We start from the raw sequence: 16596 nt of genomic DNA, 5'->3' as shown, positions 1-16596 counted from the left end.
TAAAAGATATTGAAACTACACATTAGAAACCATTTGATATATCATATTAGGATTCAAATGAATATTTGATAATGGTTAAGAATAACATCATTCAAATAAGAATAAAAATTAATTTATTATAATATTTTGACCATCAATATAAAAATACTGTAAAACCTATTTAAAAATATTATAAATGACTTAAATTGACTCCTAATCTCAATAAACCTAACCACAAACATAAAGATATAAGTTCATAATGATCTTCAAGACATAATATAATATTATTTATAATATTTTTTTAATAGTTTTATAGTATTTTTAGTGTCTCAATTAAAAAAAATATTATAAATGAATTAGATAAAAATATTGTAATAGTTCAAAATTGATAAAAAAAAATAATAATAAAAAATTTTGATGAGAAAAAGTACTATTTAGAGAACTCTTTTGAGAAAAGCTTATACTAAAAAACTATTTTTTATTACTCAAAATCACTTACTATTGATAAACCTTTTTAAAAATTATTTTACTATTTTATAATTTTTATATTATCTATTTTTATCTTTTTTTTTCTTGAGAAAAAACAATTTAAAATATTTAAAAAATTAAAAAGAAAAATTATAAAAAAAGATTGTAAATATTAATCCCCTTATCACTTTGATGAATTGAAAAGGAGGTCTAAAAATGGCTCGAATTCATTTTTTTTTTGGAGACAATAAAGATATTATAAACTGAAGAAATCTTCCAAGTGAAAAGAAAAATGCTTCATCTCTACCTAAAATTAAGGAACCAAAGGTGCCATCAAAATCTATCACCCTGAAATGTGTTCATGACAGTGTATCCAACTTACAGTAGCCTAAATGGCAGGTGTCAGCTTTATGCCATGCAGAAAGACTCATTCACCCTCCTTCTCGTCACCCCTCTCTCTCTCTCTCTCTCTCTAAGGAAGCCGAGCTTCCCCTGACTGTTCCTCCCTCTCTCTGGTCTCGGAGTCCACGGTTGGGCTGTAGAGCTGTACAGCGAGCTGCAGCAAGCAAATGGAGATGAGTTCAATCTCCGTTGGGGGTTCTGCAGCCCGCGGCTCCAATGACTCCCTCCATGGCCTTACGTTCGGCAAGAAGATTTATTTTGAGGATGGGGTTGGTGGTGGAGGTGGAAGTGGCAGCAGCAAGGCACCGCCGGCTCCGCCAACGGCGGCCCCGAAGAAGGGGAAGACAGTGCTTCAAAGAGGGCAGCAGCAGCCACCGCCCAGGTGCCAAGTGGAGGGGTGCGAAGCGGATCTGACGAAGGTCAAGGCCTACTACTGTAGACACAAGGTCTGTGGAATGCACTCCAAATCCCCCAGGGTGATGGTTGGGGGCATGGAGCAGAGGTTCTGTCAGCAGTGCAGCAGGTTTGCTCTGCTCCCTGGTTGTTCTTTGTGCTTCTGTGGCTTTTGCTTCTCTTGGAGGCTGGCAAAAACTCCTTGATCTTTCAGTGTCTTCCTCTCTAAATCTGGCAAAAACTCCTTTTGGAAGAGATTTGTATTTGTGCTTTGACTTGTGGACACTATTATCTTTATGCTTGGAACTTTCCATGTGTCTTATATGCTCATTCATTGTCAGACATTTGTTAGGACAAGTTGATTCTATTCAGTAAATTCTCTCACTCTTTCATGATTATTTCATTCATATGAAGCTAACCTTGTGCAGCTCGGTTGGTCGATTTCCGCTTAAGATCATTCACTGCAATTTAGGAACTATAGCATTAAATTATGGAATGGTTCTGAAGTTGTTCTTGACACTTGTTTGGTGTATTTGCAAACTATCCTAGAAGTAGTTAAAATTTAGAAATTGGGATTTCTTTGGTTTTTGTCGACTATATTATGTTCTGTAAATATTATAATTGACTCATTAACCTGTTCTCTTTTTTTATTGACCTATTTTGCAAAAAGTCATGTTTACATTTTTTACTTAACTAATAGAGCAGTGGTCTAATCTTAAGTGAGAAAAATGCTAGGATGAGCTTGCGAGCTAATTCTTGGTTACAACATGATTGAAAAGGATAAGATCTCCTCTTAATCTTTCATCCTCTGAAGAACATAATCAAGGAGCAATGTTGTGAGCTATTTCCCCAGAAATATACTAGTATTCCTTGCACTGGCTGCATTTACTCTAACAGAGTATATTAGAAGGTTTTGTTAATGTATGGCATCTGCTGATCTTGAAATCTAGGGTTTTTCTTGTGTTTGAGATCTCTTGTAACTTAATGTGGATCATGATCTAATTAGAATCTCATTATTTCATCACTATTGAATTTTCCTTGAAACTGCTCGAATACTTCTTAACATCGCTACAAGGTATAATATCATCAACGTGACAGTAAACGGGGCATATTGCTCACGTAGTAATGGCAGTAAACTAGCATTATGGATAATCCAATAAGAGTCCGATGATCAACAAACACGATGCCATCTTACTAGACAATAACATGTAGTAAGCTACATAGGAGGAGGTTGTCAAAGAAGAAATCTTCTATGCCCTCTTATGTTCGTTTAAGTCATCTTAAAGAGTTGTTTCTTGCTTTTTTATTCTCTTTATCTTCATTGTTTCGAGTGTTGAACAATAGTATCTATGTGAATTGCTTGTATGTGTCGATTCATCATGTATCGACTCAAGAGGATTTTTATTAGGGGCTTAGTCTGAAATTGATGTTGTAAAGTAGCATTACTATGTCACCGCCTGGCACAGTGGTTTATGGACACTTTGATGTAAACACTCATACAGTAAACTAATATTGTTGCTGTATGAGTGTTGGCATTGTATGATGTCCGATGTTTCTGATCAACATTACGGTGTGATGTCTTCTTTTACAGAATCACTCAAATATAAGAGCAATGTTCATTATTTAATTCTTATGGTTACATAATCACAGGTTTCACCAGTTAGCTGAATTTGACCAAGGGAAACGCAGTTGTCGTAGACGTCTGGCTGGGCATAATGAGCGTCGAAGGAAGCTGCCTCCTGGTTCTTTCGCATCATGCCACGGCCTATCCTTCCATGGTCAGAAACATCTAACCGATATTACACATTGCATTTATGCAATTGAATTTTAGTTCTCTGAATGTTTTTTTGCAATTTAAACAGGACCCAGTAGATTCAGAAACTTTGTAATGGACTTCAGCTGCCCAAAAATTTCCAGTACTGCAAGAAATGTTTGGCCGACTGCTAGGCCTGGCGATCAGGTGGCTAGTAACCAATGGCATGGGTTCATAGATTCTTCGTCGGATGCAGCTGCAGCTGCAGCGTGCAGTGCTCATCGATACTTGCAGGGTTCTCCAGGCCAGATTCTCTACTCTTCCCCGGAACCTCCGCTGGGCGAGTGTCTCGGAGGAGCCTCGGATGCTAGCTGTGCTCTCTCTCTTCTGTCATCTGAGCCATGGGGCAGCCGCACTACCAGAAGTAAAGTTCCACCAACTGTTTCGGCCAGCAGCGGCTTTAACTCCGCCTCCTCGGCTCACTCGATCGTCTCCGCAAATCACACGGCCGAGTCATGGGGACTCAGAGATCATGGAAGCAGGAACAGCTCGCAGGAACTCCGGCATGAGGCAGGAACAGCAAGGGTCAATTTGGCCGGTGGTGCACTTTTTTCCGGCCAGCTGGAGTTGGCTCTGCAGGGGAACGGGCAGTGCCTTGGCCATGGCTCGGGCTGGGAATACGATCACTCAGACCATGTGATCCACTGGTCACTCTAGCCTCTGTGATCTCTCTTCTCCAAGAATTTTGAGTGCAATGTGTTGAAACCTGGCATCAGCATCAGGCATCACATGGAGTTTCTGCATTTCAACTTTGTTTCCTCGAAGATGTTGATCACATGCTATCTATTTTCTGTAGCTTTGGTGCTTCTCTTCATGTGAGAGACTTGCTGTTTTGGTTTGCTTGATGATTCATCATCCCTTCATCTCTTTTGTTCAACCAGAGAACTACAAATGGTGGTGGTGTTCATTTTGTTTAACCAGATAAGAATAATTTTGATGGATAAGATCACATCCAAGAATCCTGCAGGTGATGTGGGGTATGGAGGTGATGTTCATCCATGTCGTGACGTAGAATAGTTGTATCTATAATGTCATAAACAATGAAAAGGACATCCCATGTATTTGAGCTAGTCGGCGAGATGCTCGACCCAACCACAGCCTTTCTCCAAAGCCATGATTGAGAACCCAACTCAATCCTCTCTCTCTCTCTCTCCAGAGTCAAAGTGGGTCGGTGTGCCATCATTTGCACCAATGGTGGTCCAAGTCTTATATCAAACACGACGAAGGTGAAGCCGTCGTCTAGCTATTCTTTCTCTTCTAGCAGAGCAACGCCAGGATGGAGCTTGGAAAAGGTGGTTTTCTCTTCTTCGTCTTCCTCCTTGGTTCGTCTTCGCCATGCGCGAGATCCGCGGAACTCGGGCGGAGCGACTTTCCGCGGGGGTTCGTCTTCGGGACTGCCTCCTCGGCTTATCAGGTTGAGATCATCTTTTGCGAGTGTCGGGAAGAGGTTTTCGTATGCTTTCATCAGGTTTCTAAGTAGCATGGTATACATGGCAGTATGAAGGTGCCTCTAGCGAAGGTGATAAAGGGCCAAGTATATGGGACAACTTCACCCACATGCATCCAGGTCTCTCTCTCTCTCTCTCTCTCTCTCTCTCTCTCTCTATAGAAGAGAGAGAAATAAGTTTCATATATAATCTTAGAGCATTATTAGCAGAACAACATGAAGGACAACTCTCTCTCTCTAGTCAACTCTGTAGAAACTCTTTTAACCCCATAATTTATTGTCCAGTTTAGGGGAGAACATGCATTCAATCTCTTTGATGCAAGTGATATATGATTGGCTTACAAACTGCAGCGGTGAACTAACACTGTAGACAATGAAACTGTGTCATCTTCGAACCTATTCCAATGGCGACAAAGTCAAGTGACCTCTATTTTGACCGACCACATCATTTCTCTGTCCCCAAAAGGCACCGTAAGTGCGAGCAAAAGCACTGGACATAACCAAAAGTCAGAGAATAGTGCAGGCAAAGTAATTGATAGTCAAGTTGAAACTTTCATGCACTTATTCCCTACTCCACACGTAGTTTCAAAGCAAAATATGCATGTCATGCTTCAGATTTGATGCTCACAAACATGTAGTTGTTTCTGCTCAGAGAAAATAGCCGACCGGAGCAATGGAGATGTTGCAGTCGACTCTTATCATCGGTACAAGGTGTGTCTTCCCAAGCTTCATGCTCACAGTTCAACCATGATTTGGATTTCTTGTTTGTGATGGTTGACCCTATACATGCTGTCGCAGGAAGATGTAGCGATCATGAAGGACATGGGTTTGGATGCTTACAGATTCTCTATATCCTGGCCAAGGATTTTGCCCGGTGAGTAACAAGCTCAGCTTACTTGAAATCATTGTAACTTTCAGGGTGGGTTGTACATTGATCTAGTGAAATAAAGACGTGGAAGAGGATAGGATCAGGAGACTATGCTCCACCAGTCACCAACTTGCAGAACTTTATGAGGGTGGTGGATCATCTGAGTGGACAACATCAATAGTCTTCGTCATGTTCAGAAATAGACTCCAACTATTTCTTCTTTGCTGTCACTATTCAACTATGTATGGTAGGGATCCTTTTATTTTGATTCATCTGTGCTCATATTTGCTGTGTTTTCTGTTCCATTCTAATGGCAGATGGAAGATTAAGCGGTGGGGTGAACCGAGAAGGCATCAAGTACTACAACAGCCTCATCGATGAGCTCATCGCCAAAGGTCCTCGTTCTATCGTTCACTTCGACCGCTAGATCTATTGCCAGCTTATTCTGTACTTGCAACTCGTGCAGGTCTGCAGCCATTTGTGACTTTGTTCCACTGGGACTCTCCCCAGGCCTTGGAAGACCGATACGGAGGTTTCCTGAGCTACCATGTGGTGTAAGTATCTTGTGTATGAAGTGGAACGCAACGCAGCTCATGTCTCCTTTCACTTGTCTGAGGAACTCGGACGAGTCTTGCAGGGGCGACTTCCGGGACTACGCGGAGATCTGCTTTCGGGAGTTCGGCGATCGGGTGAAGCACTGGATAACCTTCAACGAGCCATGGAGCTACAGCGCCGGGGGGTACGCCATGGGGATTCTGGCTCCGGGCCGGTGCTCGCGGTGGGAGGAACCCGGTTGTGGCGCTGGCAACTCCGGCAGGGAGCCTTATGTTGTGGCTCATCATCAACTGTTAGCTCATGCAGCTGCTGTAGCAGTGTACAGAAGAAAGTATCAGGTGAGAAGCCGAAGCTTTGGACACAATGATAACTTGGAAGCTCATGTAGCTCTTCAGATGGACAGATACAATTTGTAGATATGAACTCTTTGCATGCAGTCATTTCAGAAAGGGAAAATAGGCATAACGCTAGTCTCCAATTGGATGGTTCCATACTCTAATTCAAAGGCCAACACGGACGCAGTGGAGAGAGCTTTGGATTTCATGTATGGATGGTGAGGCTCGACCAACTTCAAAGCACCGATAAGTCGGAAGAAATCTATTAGCTGATCTCTCTTCTCCTTCAACAGGTTCATGGATGCTTTAACAAAAGGTGATTACCCATTCAACATGAGAGCACTCGTCAAGGATCGATTACCTAAGTTTACCAGGAAGCAATCGAGATTGGTCAAGGGATCCTTCGATTTCATCGGACTCAATTACTACACGGCAAGATATGTTCATGATCTTCCGAGGTCTAACAGAGTTCACAAAAGCTACAGCACTGATTCATGCACCAATGCGACAGGTAAACTGCCTGCTTGTGCTTGCATGACAGCAGCGTTAAACAACAGTCATTTTGATGCTTTGATGACTGAAGTTAAATTCCAATGGAACAGTGACCCGAAATGGAATACCGATCGGACCAAGGGTAAATACTTCCTTCCTGCGTCCATCAAATCAATCATGCATGTTCTAGTGAAACTGGAACAAAACGCTTATGCACCTGCATGCTGCTAGTTTGATTTGTCTTTGAATGCAAAGATAAGTTCTTAGAGATGGATCACAGGCAGCATCATCTTGGCTTTACATCTATCCAAGAGGCATAAGGGATCTCCTGCTCTACACAAAGACCAAATACGACAACCCTGTAATCTTCATTACGGAAAACGGTGAGACGCCCTTCTACTTCTTGAAATCTCTATTCAAGCGTTACCCAGAGTTCTTCCAAATACCAGGAGTCAGTGAGCTTGACAATACTACATCGTCACTTGAAGAAGCCCTCGAGGACAAGATGAGGATAGATTACCACCGGAAACATCTGTCATTTGTGCAGGAAGCTATCAGGTACGTTCACGAAAGCTTATACATCGATCATATGGATTGAATTTTCCTCAAAAGGATATGCTGTCTCTGTGGTTGACAGAGAAGGAGTCGATGTGAGAGGATACTTCGCATGGTCACTGTTGGATAACTTCGAGTGGTTCGCTGGATACACCGTTCGATTTGGGATCAACTATGTCGACTACAAAGATGATCTGAAGAGATACCCCAAGAGTTCCTCTCTCTGGTTTCGGAAGTTCCTCGGAAGTTAGACTTGGTTGTGGTGAAGAACAGTCCGCTGAATCTTACTGCTTCTCTGCCTTTTGAAGAGAATCGAAAGCCCATGCATTCAATAATTATAATCCACAACTTTTTTTTGCCGGGGGGGAGAATTTGCATGTAATAGGAATTCTCCAAACAATAAGCTTCATTTATAATCTGCTATGAAGTATAAGCTTCAATTAATTAGTGAGAGTCATTCTGGTTATTCCGACAAGAACATCTCGGTCGATGGTTTTTTGGTCATATACATTCGGAGTGACCAAAACACCCTCCATTTTGGACCCCCCAAATGTTCGCTGCCAGTTATAATTCCGTGTGTAATGTAGGGCTATTTTCGTCAAAACGGAAGTGATCGAATGCTGCTATTTATTTGCAACCCCTTTTTTTCCTACCCTGCGGGTTACATACGGGGTCCATGTTTCCAGAACCAACCACTGGCAGGTATATGAGCGGGGAGTATACTCTGCCGACGACTAAATCCTGCGGCGGCCTCGGCTACGCTCACGTGCCGGACGTGACAAGACAGGGGGAATCGGGAAACGGTTGTTTACCCCCGATCTCAGAGAGAGGGATCAGTATGTGAGGAAGAAGGCAATCGAAACACCGGCCTGCTGCTTTCTTCTCGTCTAAATGGCCACCACCGCATTGGCTTTCGGCCTCGTCCTGTCAATGCTGTTCCTCTCATCGTCTCTTCTCGCCATCGCTTCTCGCTGCAGTACGCGCATCCCCTCCTCGTCTTTCACTAAATGCTGTCCTTCTCAGTCTCTTGTCTGGCGTGCTGGCCTTTCTTTCATGGTAGGTCATGAAGCCCAAGAATACATCAGTGACGCACGAAAAGTTCTCAATGGGAGGCAATTTGCATGCAGGTGATACAAGGGAAGGAGCGGGTGGTGGATGGAGTAGCAATGCAACAGGTTGGATCGCTTGTCAACCCAACCGGCCCGGCCCCATTCATCACCACCAGTCTCCCGTTCGCCATTGCCATTGACCCCTTGTTCATCCATGATCCTTGTGATGGGTGGCCAAAGCTTCCTCCTTTTTGTTCTTCGCTTTTTCTTCTTCTGTAGTTGGACGGTGGAAATTGCGGTGATATGTTGAAGAAGATCTACTCGTCAGTTTTGGTAGATTACATGGTTGATATTTTATGAGGTTTTAGATCTTTTAGGGGGAGTTTAAGGGTTACGCTGCAATCCTGGATATGGTTAGGAACAGTTTGGAAAAAAGAGTTGGGCTTTAGGATGATATTTTATGATTGGTTCTTAATTTAATTTGTTCTAGTAAAGCAAATTCTCTTTGATTTGGACATTGCCCATGCGATCCGTTTGTCCATTTGTGGAATCATATTCACCTAACAGTAGATTACAGTGGGAGAAAATGCTTAAAATGCTTTATTACTTCATCATCATCATCATCAGCATCGACTGCTCTGTTTACTGGTTTCGTCTCACAAAGGAGACACCCTCTCATTCAGGAAGAATGATTTCCCATGTTTAAGGCCATCCATGATGGCAACATAAGCTGTGAAGAAAACAGGATTGTTTTGAATGCAATATGCATCCATATAGATGATCAATTTTTGGTGCTGTCCAATGATACTGAGCAAATGGATGCACATAAATCTGATGAGGAAAATTTTCATCTTCTTGCTCATTATTCTTGTTAATTGAATTGCCAGGACTCACTTCAGGTGAGCTAAGCAACTTTATCTTTTAACAGATATCTGAAATGGATTCATGTTCTCTGATCACTAGTTCTCTTCATCTGTTGCAAGTGATTTTTGATCTTGTTTCCATTCTCCAAGCTTTGCATCTGCATCTTTTACTGTTCAGACTCAATAGTTCTACATGCTTAGTCCACAGCAGATGCAGTAGAATCAATGTTCTAAAGTCTGTGATACATGCAGAGACAGATGTGTTCCCTTTTCAACTCTGACCACAGCTTCTCTTCAATGCAGTATATACATATGCATGTTTCAAGTTCATCCAATTCCTGCTAATAATTGAAGTTGGTCAGAAAGTGACACCTGCTTGTAGAATTGTTGCTGACAGCTCCCAGAGCTCAGATTGTCCTTCAGATCAGCTCAGATTGTTCTTCTTCTTCTTCTTCTTCTTCTTCTTCTTCTTCTTCTCATGCTGATGCTGCTGTTACTGATTGAATCGAGTTTCTGAGCACCTCAAAAATAGTTGATGCTGGCGTGGATGCCACGAGCGGTTGGGTCGGCAGTGAGCACTCAGGAAGCTTCTTCAGTCCATGGCAGCACCTTCAGGCTGGGAATCATGGAACTTTTTCGAATACCTTGTGCAGGTTTCATCTGTGTTCATCCATTTTACCAAGTTATCACATATAGGCTGTACACCATTCTTCGGATTCTACTTTGGTGATCTGGTCCCAGTCCACCACCACCCATGAATTCTATCTGCATCGGAAGAGAAGTACCACCACTATGAACTCCATTCTGCCAAAGTGCCTTCCTGCTTCCTTCTTCGCTCTCCACCTCATAAAGCATTCTTCGATTAGCAGCTTGGAATCTGATTTAATCGGTAAAGACAAGCCCAATGCCACTATTTATGGGTCTCTTCTCTTTAACTCCATCTGCCAATTCATCAGCCACTTTGGTAAATGGCAGATACCGCTCCACTGACTCTATCCTCTTCCATCTTCCTGAGTTGATGTTTTCTGAGTCAAAGTTAGGTGGAGGTTTCCTGGTTTCAATTGATCTGCAATGCAATCTTTCAAGAGATTGTTTCATGTCTTTTCTCTTTGGTATGAGCTCATGCAGTGGATGTGAATGAAAGATACTGGCTTGGATTAAAAGCTATCAAGTGTTTGGTGTGGAGGACCAGAATGAGCTACAAAGTACAGATAACAGCTTTTCCCCACCACAACACAAACATGACTTTCATGCTACCTGCCTCGCCGTTCGCCCTCCTCCCTCCTCCTCGACAGAGATGATGCTGCAACGGAGCCTTATCTTCTCTACCACATTGTGCTATTGGCTACAGCTTCCCAATATCCTACTCCAAGATCGTGTCGTCGGATCCTTCCCATCCCTAAAGCGATGTGACATGAATCCGGACTCCATCATCGCTCACATGGCTACAGTAAAAGAATTCTTCTGGTTCAGGTTCTATGTTGCGTCGAATGATTTCTTTGTTCTTTTTTGTCTGCATACGTAATCGATTGTTTAAGCTACTGAGCTTTTCGATTCACAGCCACTTGGCCCTCAATCCCACGAAGAACAGGGAAGAGCAGGCCGCCATTTCTCTTTGAAGCAAGATTCTATGGTCGGATGCATTGAATCAGGCAAACCAAGGCATGACACAAGTACAACATCCAAACAGGCAAGTTTTGACAATGGATTCAAGCTTAGATTCCTAATCATGGCAAGAAAAACATGGGTGCCCCACCCAGATCAGCTACCTGAGACATGCTTTCATAAGCCAAATGGCCATTTATGGCAAGGTCTTCCCCCATTGGTCATCAACCCAGCAACACAGTCCACCTTTTTGCGTGCCTGTGTGTGTGTGTGGCCAAGTGGTTGACGAAATGACTAGCATGTGGAACGAAACGCAAACACTCGAGACACTGTAAGCATATAGCTGTCGTTGATGCGTTTCCTTCGCCTTCCCTGCTTCGATCAGTATAGCTTGTGAGTGCTGGCCGAACAGCTGCAGCTCGCCCGGCTTTCCGACAATGCCTTCAAATGCCGAGAAGAAGATCTAATGTCAAGTTGCACACGAACAGAACGTTTCTGCAGGAGAGTTTAATTAATACCTTTACTTGTTTCTGGAGATTCTTGATGTAATCCAGCGCCAAATCCAGCATGTCGGCTGTATTGGTTTGCTGTCGATGTTCCAGCACGAGTAAGAGGATTGATCGAATTACTGTTCTATTGGAAATGGTTCGTGTTGCTACCTTATCCATGTTAGGGACCAGTTCTTGGAGCTTCTTCATCCTCTCGCTGATCCGAGTCCTCCTCACCTGATCAAGACTGTGGGGTATTACATCGACCGCAGCTTACAGATGAAGAACAAGAAACGGAATCAAGAGAAGAGATACCCTCTCGGCGATGCTTCGCGGGTGGGTGGCGCAACCCCGTTTAGCTCTGATCTTGAAGGGGACTGCATCGTGGATCTGCAGGAACTTCTCGATGGCGGTCATGACCGGCGAGGACTTGGGCAAGCTAAGCTGATGGGGGACGCCCGAGGCGTGGTTTCTCCCCTCACCATTCTGAGGCATGGTTTGTCCGTTCAGAGAAGTGCTTGTTGACAGAATGGAGTAGAACAAGGAGGGAGTGGAGTTACCTGAGGTTCCAGTGAGATGAGACCTGCAGTCATCTTCTCCTCGCTCTCTCTGCCTCTTTCCAGGCCCGAGAAGCTGTTGTTGAACAGAGAGGACTCGTCCCAAGAGGCGACCGAGAATGCCGAAATGAAACTCCGGCCATCGCCGCTGCGCTCTCTGGGGCTGCTCCCCTCCATGGCCTCCTCACTCTCCATCTCGGAGATATGCGACAAGACAGAGTTTTGCCTCGATGGGAAGCTTAGTTGGCCCTTCGATCTGTGTGTTCCATCCATCATGAAGCCACTTCCATCTCTGAAACCACCCATCCCTCTCATCATGCCATAGCCTGCGGAACGAAGAAGAGTGCTTTGCCCATCAATATTCAGGACAAAGATTCTATTTTTCTTTGCAGCATACTCAATAGAAGATCCAACAACGCAAAGAAGAGAGGAAACTGTCACCACTATTAGCGTTCAAGTGAGAAAGAAAGCCAGCAGGGGAGCTGCTTTGCCTAATGAGACTGGAGGAGCTGCCGGAGACCGGAAACGAGCTCTCCACCGAGCTATGGCTCGGCATCTGCTGCGGTTGCTGCTGCTGAAGGTGGAACATCGTGTGCGGAGCAGAGGAGAAGCCTCTGCTCTGCTGCTCGTTAACCTCCGGCGCCGCAGGCGGCGGCGGAACGTGAGGACTGCTGTGGCCAGCAGAAGAGGCGGCGACACCTGAGGGCTTGTCACGGACCTCGTCGCGGGGATCCGGCGCCAAGAAGCGAGCGTACATGGTCTCGGTCTCGTGGCTGGCGGCACTAACAGGGTCGAATTCCTCGCAGACTTCACCGAGCAGCGAGCTTGGGGCCGATCGATACCGGAGGAGGCCCGAGCTCATCTGCTGGTGGTGGTGGTGGTGGTGGTGGTGAACGAGCAGATCGGATCCAGGTTCCTCTGTTCGCTGCACACCGAAAGGACCGGCGGACGGGTAAGGAAGGTTGAGATCTTTCAACGGCGGCACCGGATGAGATCTGTACATAGCTTCTCCTCTTCCTTCCACCAAATTTGGCCTCCTGGAGCTACTAATTTGCTGAAAAGCTCTAACAGATCAGAATCAACACGATAGCAGAAGCTTCAATGCAGCTGAAACCTCACGCTTCCTTCTCTTCGTCATTGCGGAAGCTCCAAGAACCAATCTTTCGTACGAAATCACCAACATGCAAAGTAAAAAAAAAAACCCCATAAATAAGCAAAATTCCCAGATGGGAGCGCAGGAAATGAATCGGCCGTTGGACGAAGAGTCACTTACCGTCAGAAATCGTGAGGGAAGAACCGACAAAAGCCGTTCCTTTCACGGCTCGCCTCGCTCCTCGAAGCCATTAGATTAGTCTGCTCGCATCTTGAGGACCACCGAGAGACAGCTTCTTCGTTGGACCGATCGATCGATCGATCTAAAGCGAAACCAAGGAAGTGGTTTTCTGGCGTCGGTCACTACGACTCCGCGAGAGAGAGAGAGAGAGAGAGAGAGAGAGGGGGGGGGGGGGAAGCAGAGCGCAGAATAACCACCGCAATCGGGGCTATTTATAACATCGAAGTGACGGAAAAGCCCTTCGAACCAATCGTCAATCCCCAAAACGCCACGCGTTTGGTGGCTCGGAACCGTAATAGTATTGACTTGCTCTCTAGATTTTAGTTGCTATATTGGGACCATCACGAAGTATTCTCAAGTGTGGGGCCTACGTGTTCTTGATCCACTTTTAGCATCGCACTTACATATGGGTTCGGATTTGGGTCCACCTCGATTGATCGAGTCAAATTACGAATTTATTGCTTGGAATTGGCAGGATCGACATTAATGGACTTTGATCGATCAGATGTTTGAAGTCGTCTACAAACATAATCTCAAAAGGACCTTTTAGGATTCCGACAGACAACTCCCACATGCCTCCGTTTTCATATTCATAAAAATAAATAATTATTTATTAGATAATATCTCAGGTAAGGTCCATAATTCTTTATTATGAGATAAGTGGATAAGTACATTTGACCTCAACATCAATCATAAATAATATTAATTTATCTAAAATATTATATAATAATTTATTTTTAGAGGTTTCGAAACTTCGACTCTACTAACTTCAGTATTAGAAAGGCATTTATTATAACAACGTATCTATGACATACGAGTCTTATAAAAAAAATTAGTATCGAAAGAATTATTATTGAAAATGTTGTAATAGAATTTGATAATATATATTTTTTTGCCACAAAAAAAATATATATATATATAATTATAGATTAGAAACAAGAAGAAATAAAAATGAGTAGATAAGAGTTTGTTACACAAAACATAATGTTTATGTGATGCCATGATAAATATTTCTGATCCAATAACCATTTTTTCTAAAAATATATGTTTCAATTATTAAAAATACAATCCATTATATTTACAAACTTCAAAAAAAGTTGATATCCAATCTATAAATTTTAATGGTGCTAATCAAATAAGCTATGCAGATCTCAAACTATAAAAGTAGATCACATAGGGAAATGGATGCAACCCATGAAAGAGGATCCAATATATTTATATTTATCATATATAAATATAATTATATATCCTATAAATACAATTTTACAGTAGCCATTGGCCACACCTTTTTATTATCAGTGTCACGTGCAATCCACGAGTCTTCCATGAGCTGATGTTGATGGGATGCTGACGTCAGTGATGAGAGTTGCACAAATAATATGAATAATAATAAAGTCTACTTCAATATTATATATATATATATATATATATATTTATATTTATATACACTTCCATATATATATATATATATATATATATATATATATATATATATATAATATATGTATGTATATAGGAAAGATGTGTTTCTACTAAAAGACAAAAACCCCTTTTTTATTCTTGTATTTTCTTTGTTTATTGATTTCATTTTTCTATAGTTCTATCTGTCTGGACTCATTCAATATCTAAATCTGGATTAAGGTTCTAAGGAAACCATTATGACATATAAATATAAGTAACTACCTTGGTGAATTTTATTGCTTTTAGTAGCCATCAATGATGAAAGCTAATGCAAATTAATTAATAACATATAAAATCATTAATACAACTATAAAACATGTATTGTGAAATCTGATGATTGTCAACAACACTTGTTTTTATGTAAAGTTGCAGCTTCTAATGTCATGATATTCCTTCTTTACACAAACATGGGTGAGACTATCAAAGGATATTTCATTGGTTTTGATTAATTAATCTGTTGGTGATTAACTATGATAGCATAAAATAACATTATAACTGAAGCAAATAAAATATTGCAGCTTATTTCTTAATTTACTTGCTAAAAAACATGGCATGTGTGATCACTGTTGTTCCACATAGCCTTAATATGCAAAGCATTGGTTTAGATGTCATTATCTTGAGCATTATAATGTCAGTGGCAGCAGCCATGAAGACAGTAAGAAAATAGAGCATCAAAGGTTCCTTCCATGGCCTCATCAAGGAGGTCATCTGATAGCACAAGGGATTAGGGATCTCCCTGATTCTAGCTATGCATTGGAGGAGGAGGAATCATATTCTCAGATGCTATGCTTCGGTTTGTTCCTGCAGAATATGTACCCCATATTCCTAAGGTGGTCACGCATAAGAGAGCATAAAAATGACCTGAAGTATCTCAATTAGTGAGGTGTCACCATCTCAACATTCTTCAAGTTCATGCTGTAGAGATTGTTTCCTACATTCCCACAATGTGAAGTTTATCTGACCACAAGTATCATCTTCTCCATGTTCCCAGTTATCTGAAGTGTACATTAGAAGATGCAGTTTTAGTCACTGTCATATGAGGATCAAATGTATGGCCACAGTGACAACAAGTAACCACTGTGGACTCCAGAAATGTTGCATCAGAGATGGGAATTAGTGGTTCAACATCTAATATATAAATCTATTGTAGTACATTTAACTGCATGGAAATAGGAGATGGCATTTGAACAGCTGCAAGTGTTTGTAATGATGGCTATCCTATCTGTTTCCTGTCTACATTTCATCTTAGAACAATGAGCCTTTTGTTTCACATAGTTCGATCTGTCACTTCAGTCAATCAATCAACACAAATATTTTTCCTTCTCCTCCTCCTCCTAAATCAAACAAGCTTAATCATAGAGGTGTAACATGATGAATTAAGTCTCAGATAATCTTGAGTGCTATTGGTGAAATGGGGAATCCATGTTTAATGCTTCTGAAAGACGGAACATATCCTACTATCCATCTCTCTACCTTCCCTATCAGAATGAGGAAGTCTGCGTCTGCCATGGAATCCTGGGAAGATGTTGTAGTGCTCTTTATCTTTTTAGTGCATTATCTCTTTCTCTGTGGCACTTGTTCTTATTTATTATATAAAACTGCAATGGGACTGTGAAAATAGCTATGGAGAAGCAACCTACCCTGCGCAAGAGTCAGATTCCCTATCTTGTGATGCTATCTTGCTGTCACTATCTCATGTCTTAAGGTGCTTTAGCATTGGATGTGGAATCATGGCACATTTTGAGCTGACATATGGATACCCTTTGAGCTGATGAGACATTGTTCCCATCATATGGAATCATTGTTGCAATAGTGTGTGGCTCCTATATATATACTCTACAATTGTTTAGTCAGTGAAAGTAGGATGTAGTGTTGCAGTTCTAATTCTAGATAAATCTTGGGAAAAATAGTATTAGTGCCTAATGTTGCTTTT

General features: G+C 42.2%; 3 protein-coding genes across 5 annotated transcripts; 2 read left to right on the top strand and 1 right to left on the bottom strand.

Moving 5' to 3' along the window:
* The first annotated feature begins 703 nt into the window (after nucleotides 1-703).
* Nucleotides 704-3937, top strand: LOC135617647 (squamosa promoter-binding-like protein 14). The gene is made up of 3 exons (XM_065118086.1): nucleotides 704-1372; nucleotides 2893-3020; nucleotides 3105-3937. The coding sequence occupies exons 1-3, from the start codon at nucleotides 1017-1019 to the stop codon at nucleotides 3710-3712; spliced, it is 1092 nt and encodes a 363-aa protein (XP_064974158.1). The 5' UTR covers nucleotides 704-1016; the 3' UTR covers nucleotides 3713-3937.
* Nucleotides 3938-4243: 306 nt separating this feature from the next.
* On the top strand, nucleotides 4244-7764 carry LOC103992381 (beta-glucosidase 24). 2 transcript variants are annotated; one of them, XM_065118085.1, is made up of 13 exons: nucleotides 4244-4469; nucleotides 4553-4622; nucleotides 5155-5213; nucleotides 5301-5376; nucleotides 5688-5765; nucleotides 5837-5924; nucleotides 6008-6263; nucleotides 6363-6469; nucleotides 6554-6771; nucleotides 6863-6894; nucleotides 7033-7135; nucleotides 7202-7310; nucleotides 7390-7764. In XM_065118085.1, exons 1-13 carry the CDS (start codon nucleotides 4332-4334, stop codon nucleotides 7556-7558), a joined length of 1503 nt encoding a protein of 500 aa, XP_064974157.1. In that variant the 5' UTR covers nucleotides 4244-4331; the 3' UTR covers nucleotides 7559-7764. The 2 variants fall into 2 exon arrangements, with proteins under 2 accessions (XP_064974157.1, XP_009410330.2); XM_009412055.3 differs by having other exon boundaries at nucleotides 4251-4469; nucleotides 6363-6478.
* A 3132-nt stretch (nucleotides 7765-10896) lies between these two features.
* Nucleotides 10897-13366, bottom strand: LOC103992380 (transcription factor bHLH130). 2 transcript variants are annotated; one of them, XM_009412052.3, is made up of 7 exons: nucleotides 13143-13366; nucleotides 12311-13029; nucleotides 11873-12195; nucleotides 11628-11798; nucleotides 11484-11549; nucleotides 11343-11411; nucleotides 10897-11265 (listed from the first exon to the last, which is right to left on the bottom strand). In XM_009412052.3, exons 2-7 carry the CDS (start codon nucleotides 12870-12872, stop codon nucleotides 11206-11208), a joined length of 1251 nt encoding a protein of 416 aa, XP_009410327.2. In that variant the 5' UTR covers nucleotides 12873-13029; nucleotides 13143-13366; the 3' UTR covers nucleotides 10897-11205. The 2 variants fall into 2 exon arrangements, 1 of the variants encoding a protein (XP_009410327.2); XR_010488804.1 differs by lacking the exon at nucleotides 10897-11265 and having other exon boundaries at nucleotides 11371-11411; nucleotides 11484-11559.
* Nucleotides 13367-16596: the final 3230 nt, after the last annotated feature.

The sequence above is a fragment of the Musa acuminata genome, chromosome BXJ2-7 (genome assembly GCF_036884655.1).
Source record: "Musa acuminata AAA Group cultivar baxijiao chromosome BXJ2-7, Cavendish_Baxijiao_AAA, whole genome shotgun sequence".
Lineage (NCBI taxonomy): Eukaryota > Viridiplantae > Streptophyta > Magnoliopsida > Zingiberales > Musaceae > Musa > Musa acuminata.
This window is presented reverse-complemented; position numbering and strand designations above follow the sequence as displayed.

Excerpts from the sequence above, each read along its gene's own strand:
- LOC103992381 (XM_009412055.3), top strand. The coding sequence starts at position 4,332 with ATGGAGCTTGGAAAAGGTGGTTTTCTCTTCTTCGTCTTCCTCCTTGGT. Across the intron at positions 5,214-5,300 it reads ACTCTTATCATCGGTACAAG|GAAGATGTAGCGATCATGAA; the intron begins GTGTGTCTTCCC and ends ATGCTGTCGCAG. Across the intron at positions 5,925-6,007 it reads TTCCTGAGCTACCATGTGGT|GGGCGACTTCCGGGACTACG; the intron begins GTAAGTATCTTG and ends CGAGTCTTGCAG.
- LOC135617647 (XM_065118086.1), top strand. The coding sequence starts at position 1,017 with ATGGAGATGAGTTCAATCTCCGTTGGGGGTTCTGCAGCCCGCGGCTCC. Across the intron at positions 1,373-2,892 it reads TTCTGTCAGCAGTGCAGCAG|GTTTCACCAGTTAGCTGAAT; the intron begins GTTTGCTCTGCT and ends ACATAATCACAG. Across the intron at positions 3,021-3,104 it reads CCACGGCCTATCCTTCCATG|GACCCAGTAGATTCAGAAAC; the intron begins GTCAGAAACATC and ends CAATTTAAACAG.
- LOC103992380 (XM_009412052.3), bottom strand. The coding sequence starts at position 12,872 with ATGTACAGATCTCATCCGGTGCCGCCGTTGAAAGATCTCAACCTTCCT. Across the intron at positions 12,196-12,310 it reads TCACTTGAACGCTAATAGTG|GCTATGGCATGATGAGAGGG; the intron begins GTGACAGTTTCC and ends TTCGTTCCGCAG. Across the intron at positions 11,799-11,872 it reads TCATCTCACTGGAACCTCAG|AATGGTGAGGGGAGAAACCA; the intron begins GTAACTCCACTC and ends ACCATGCCTCAG.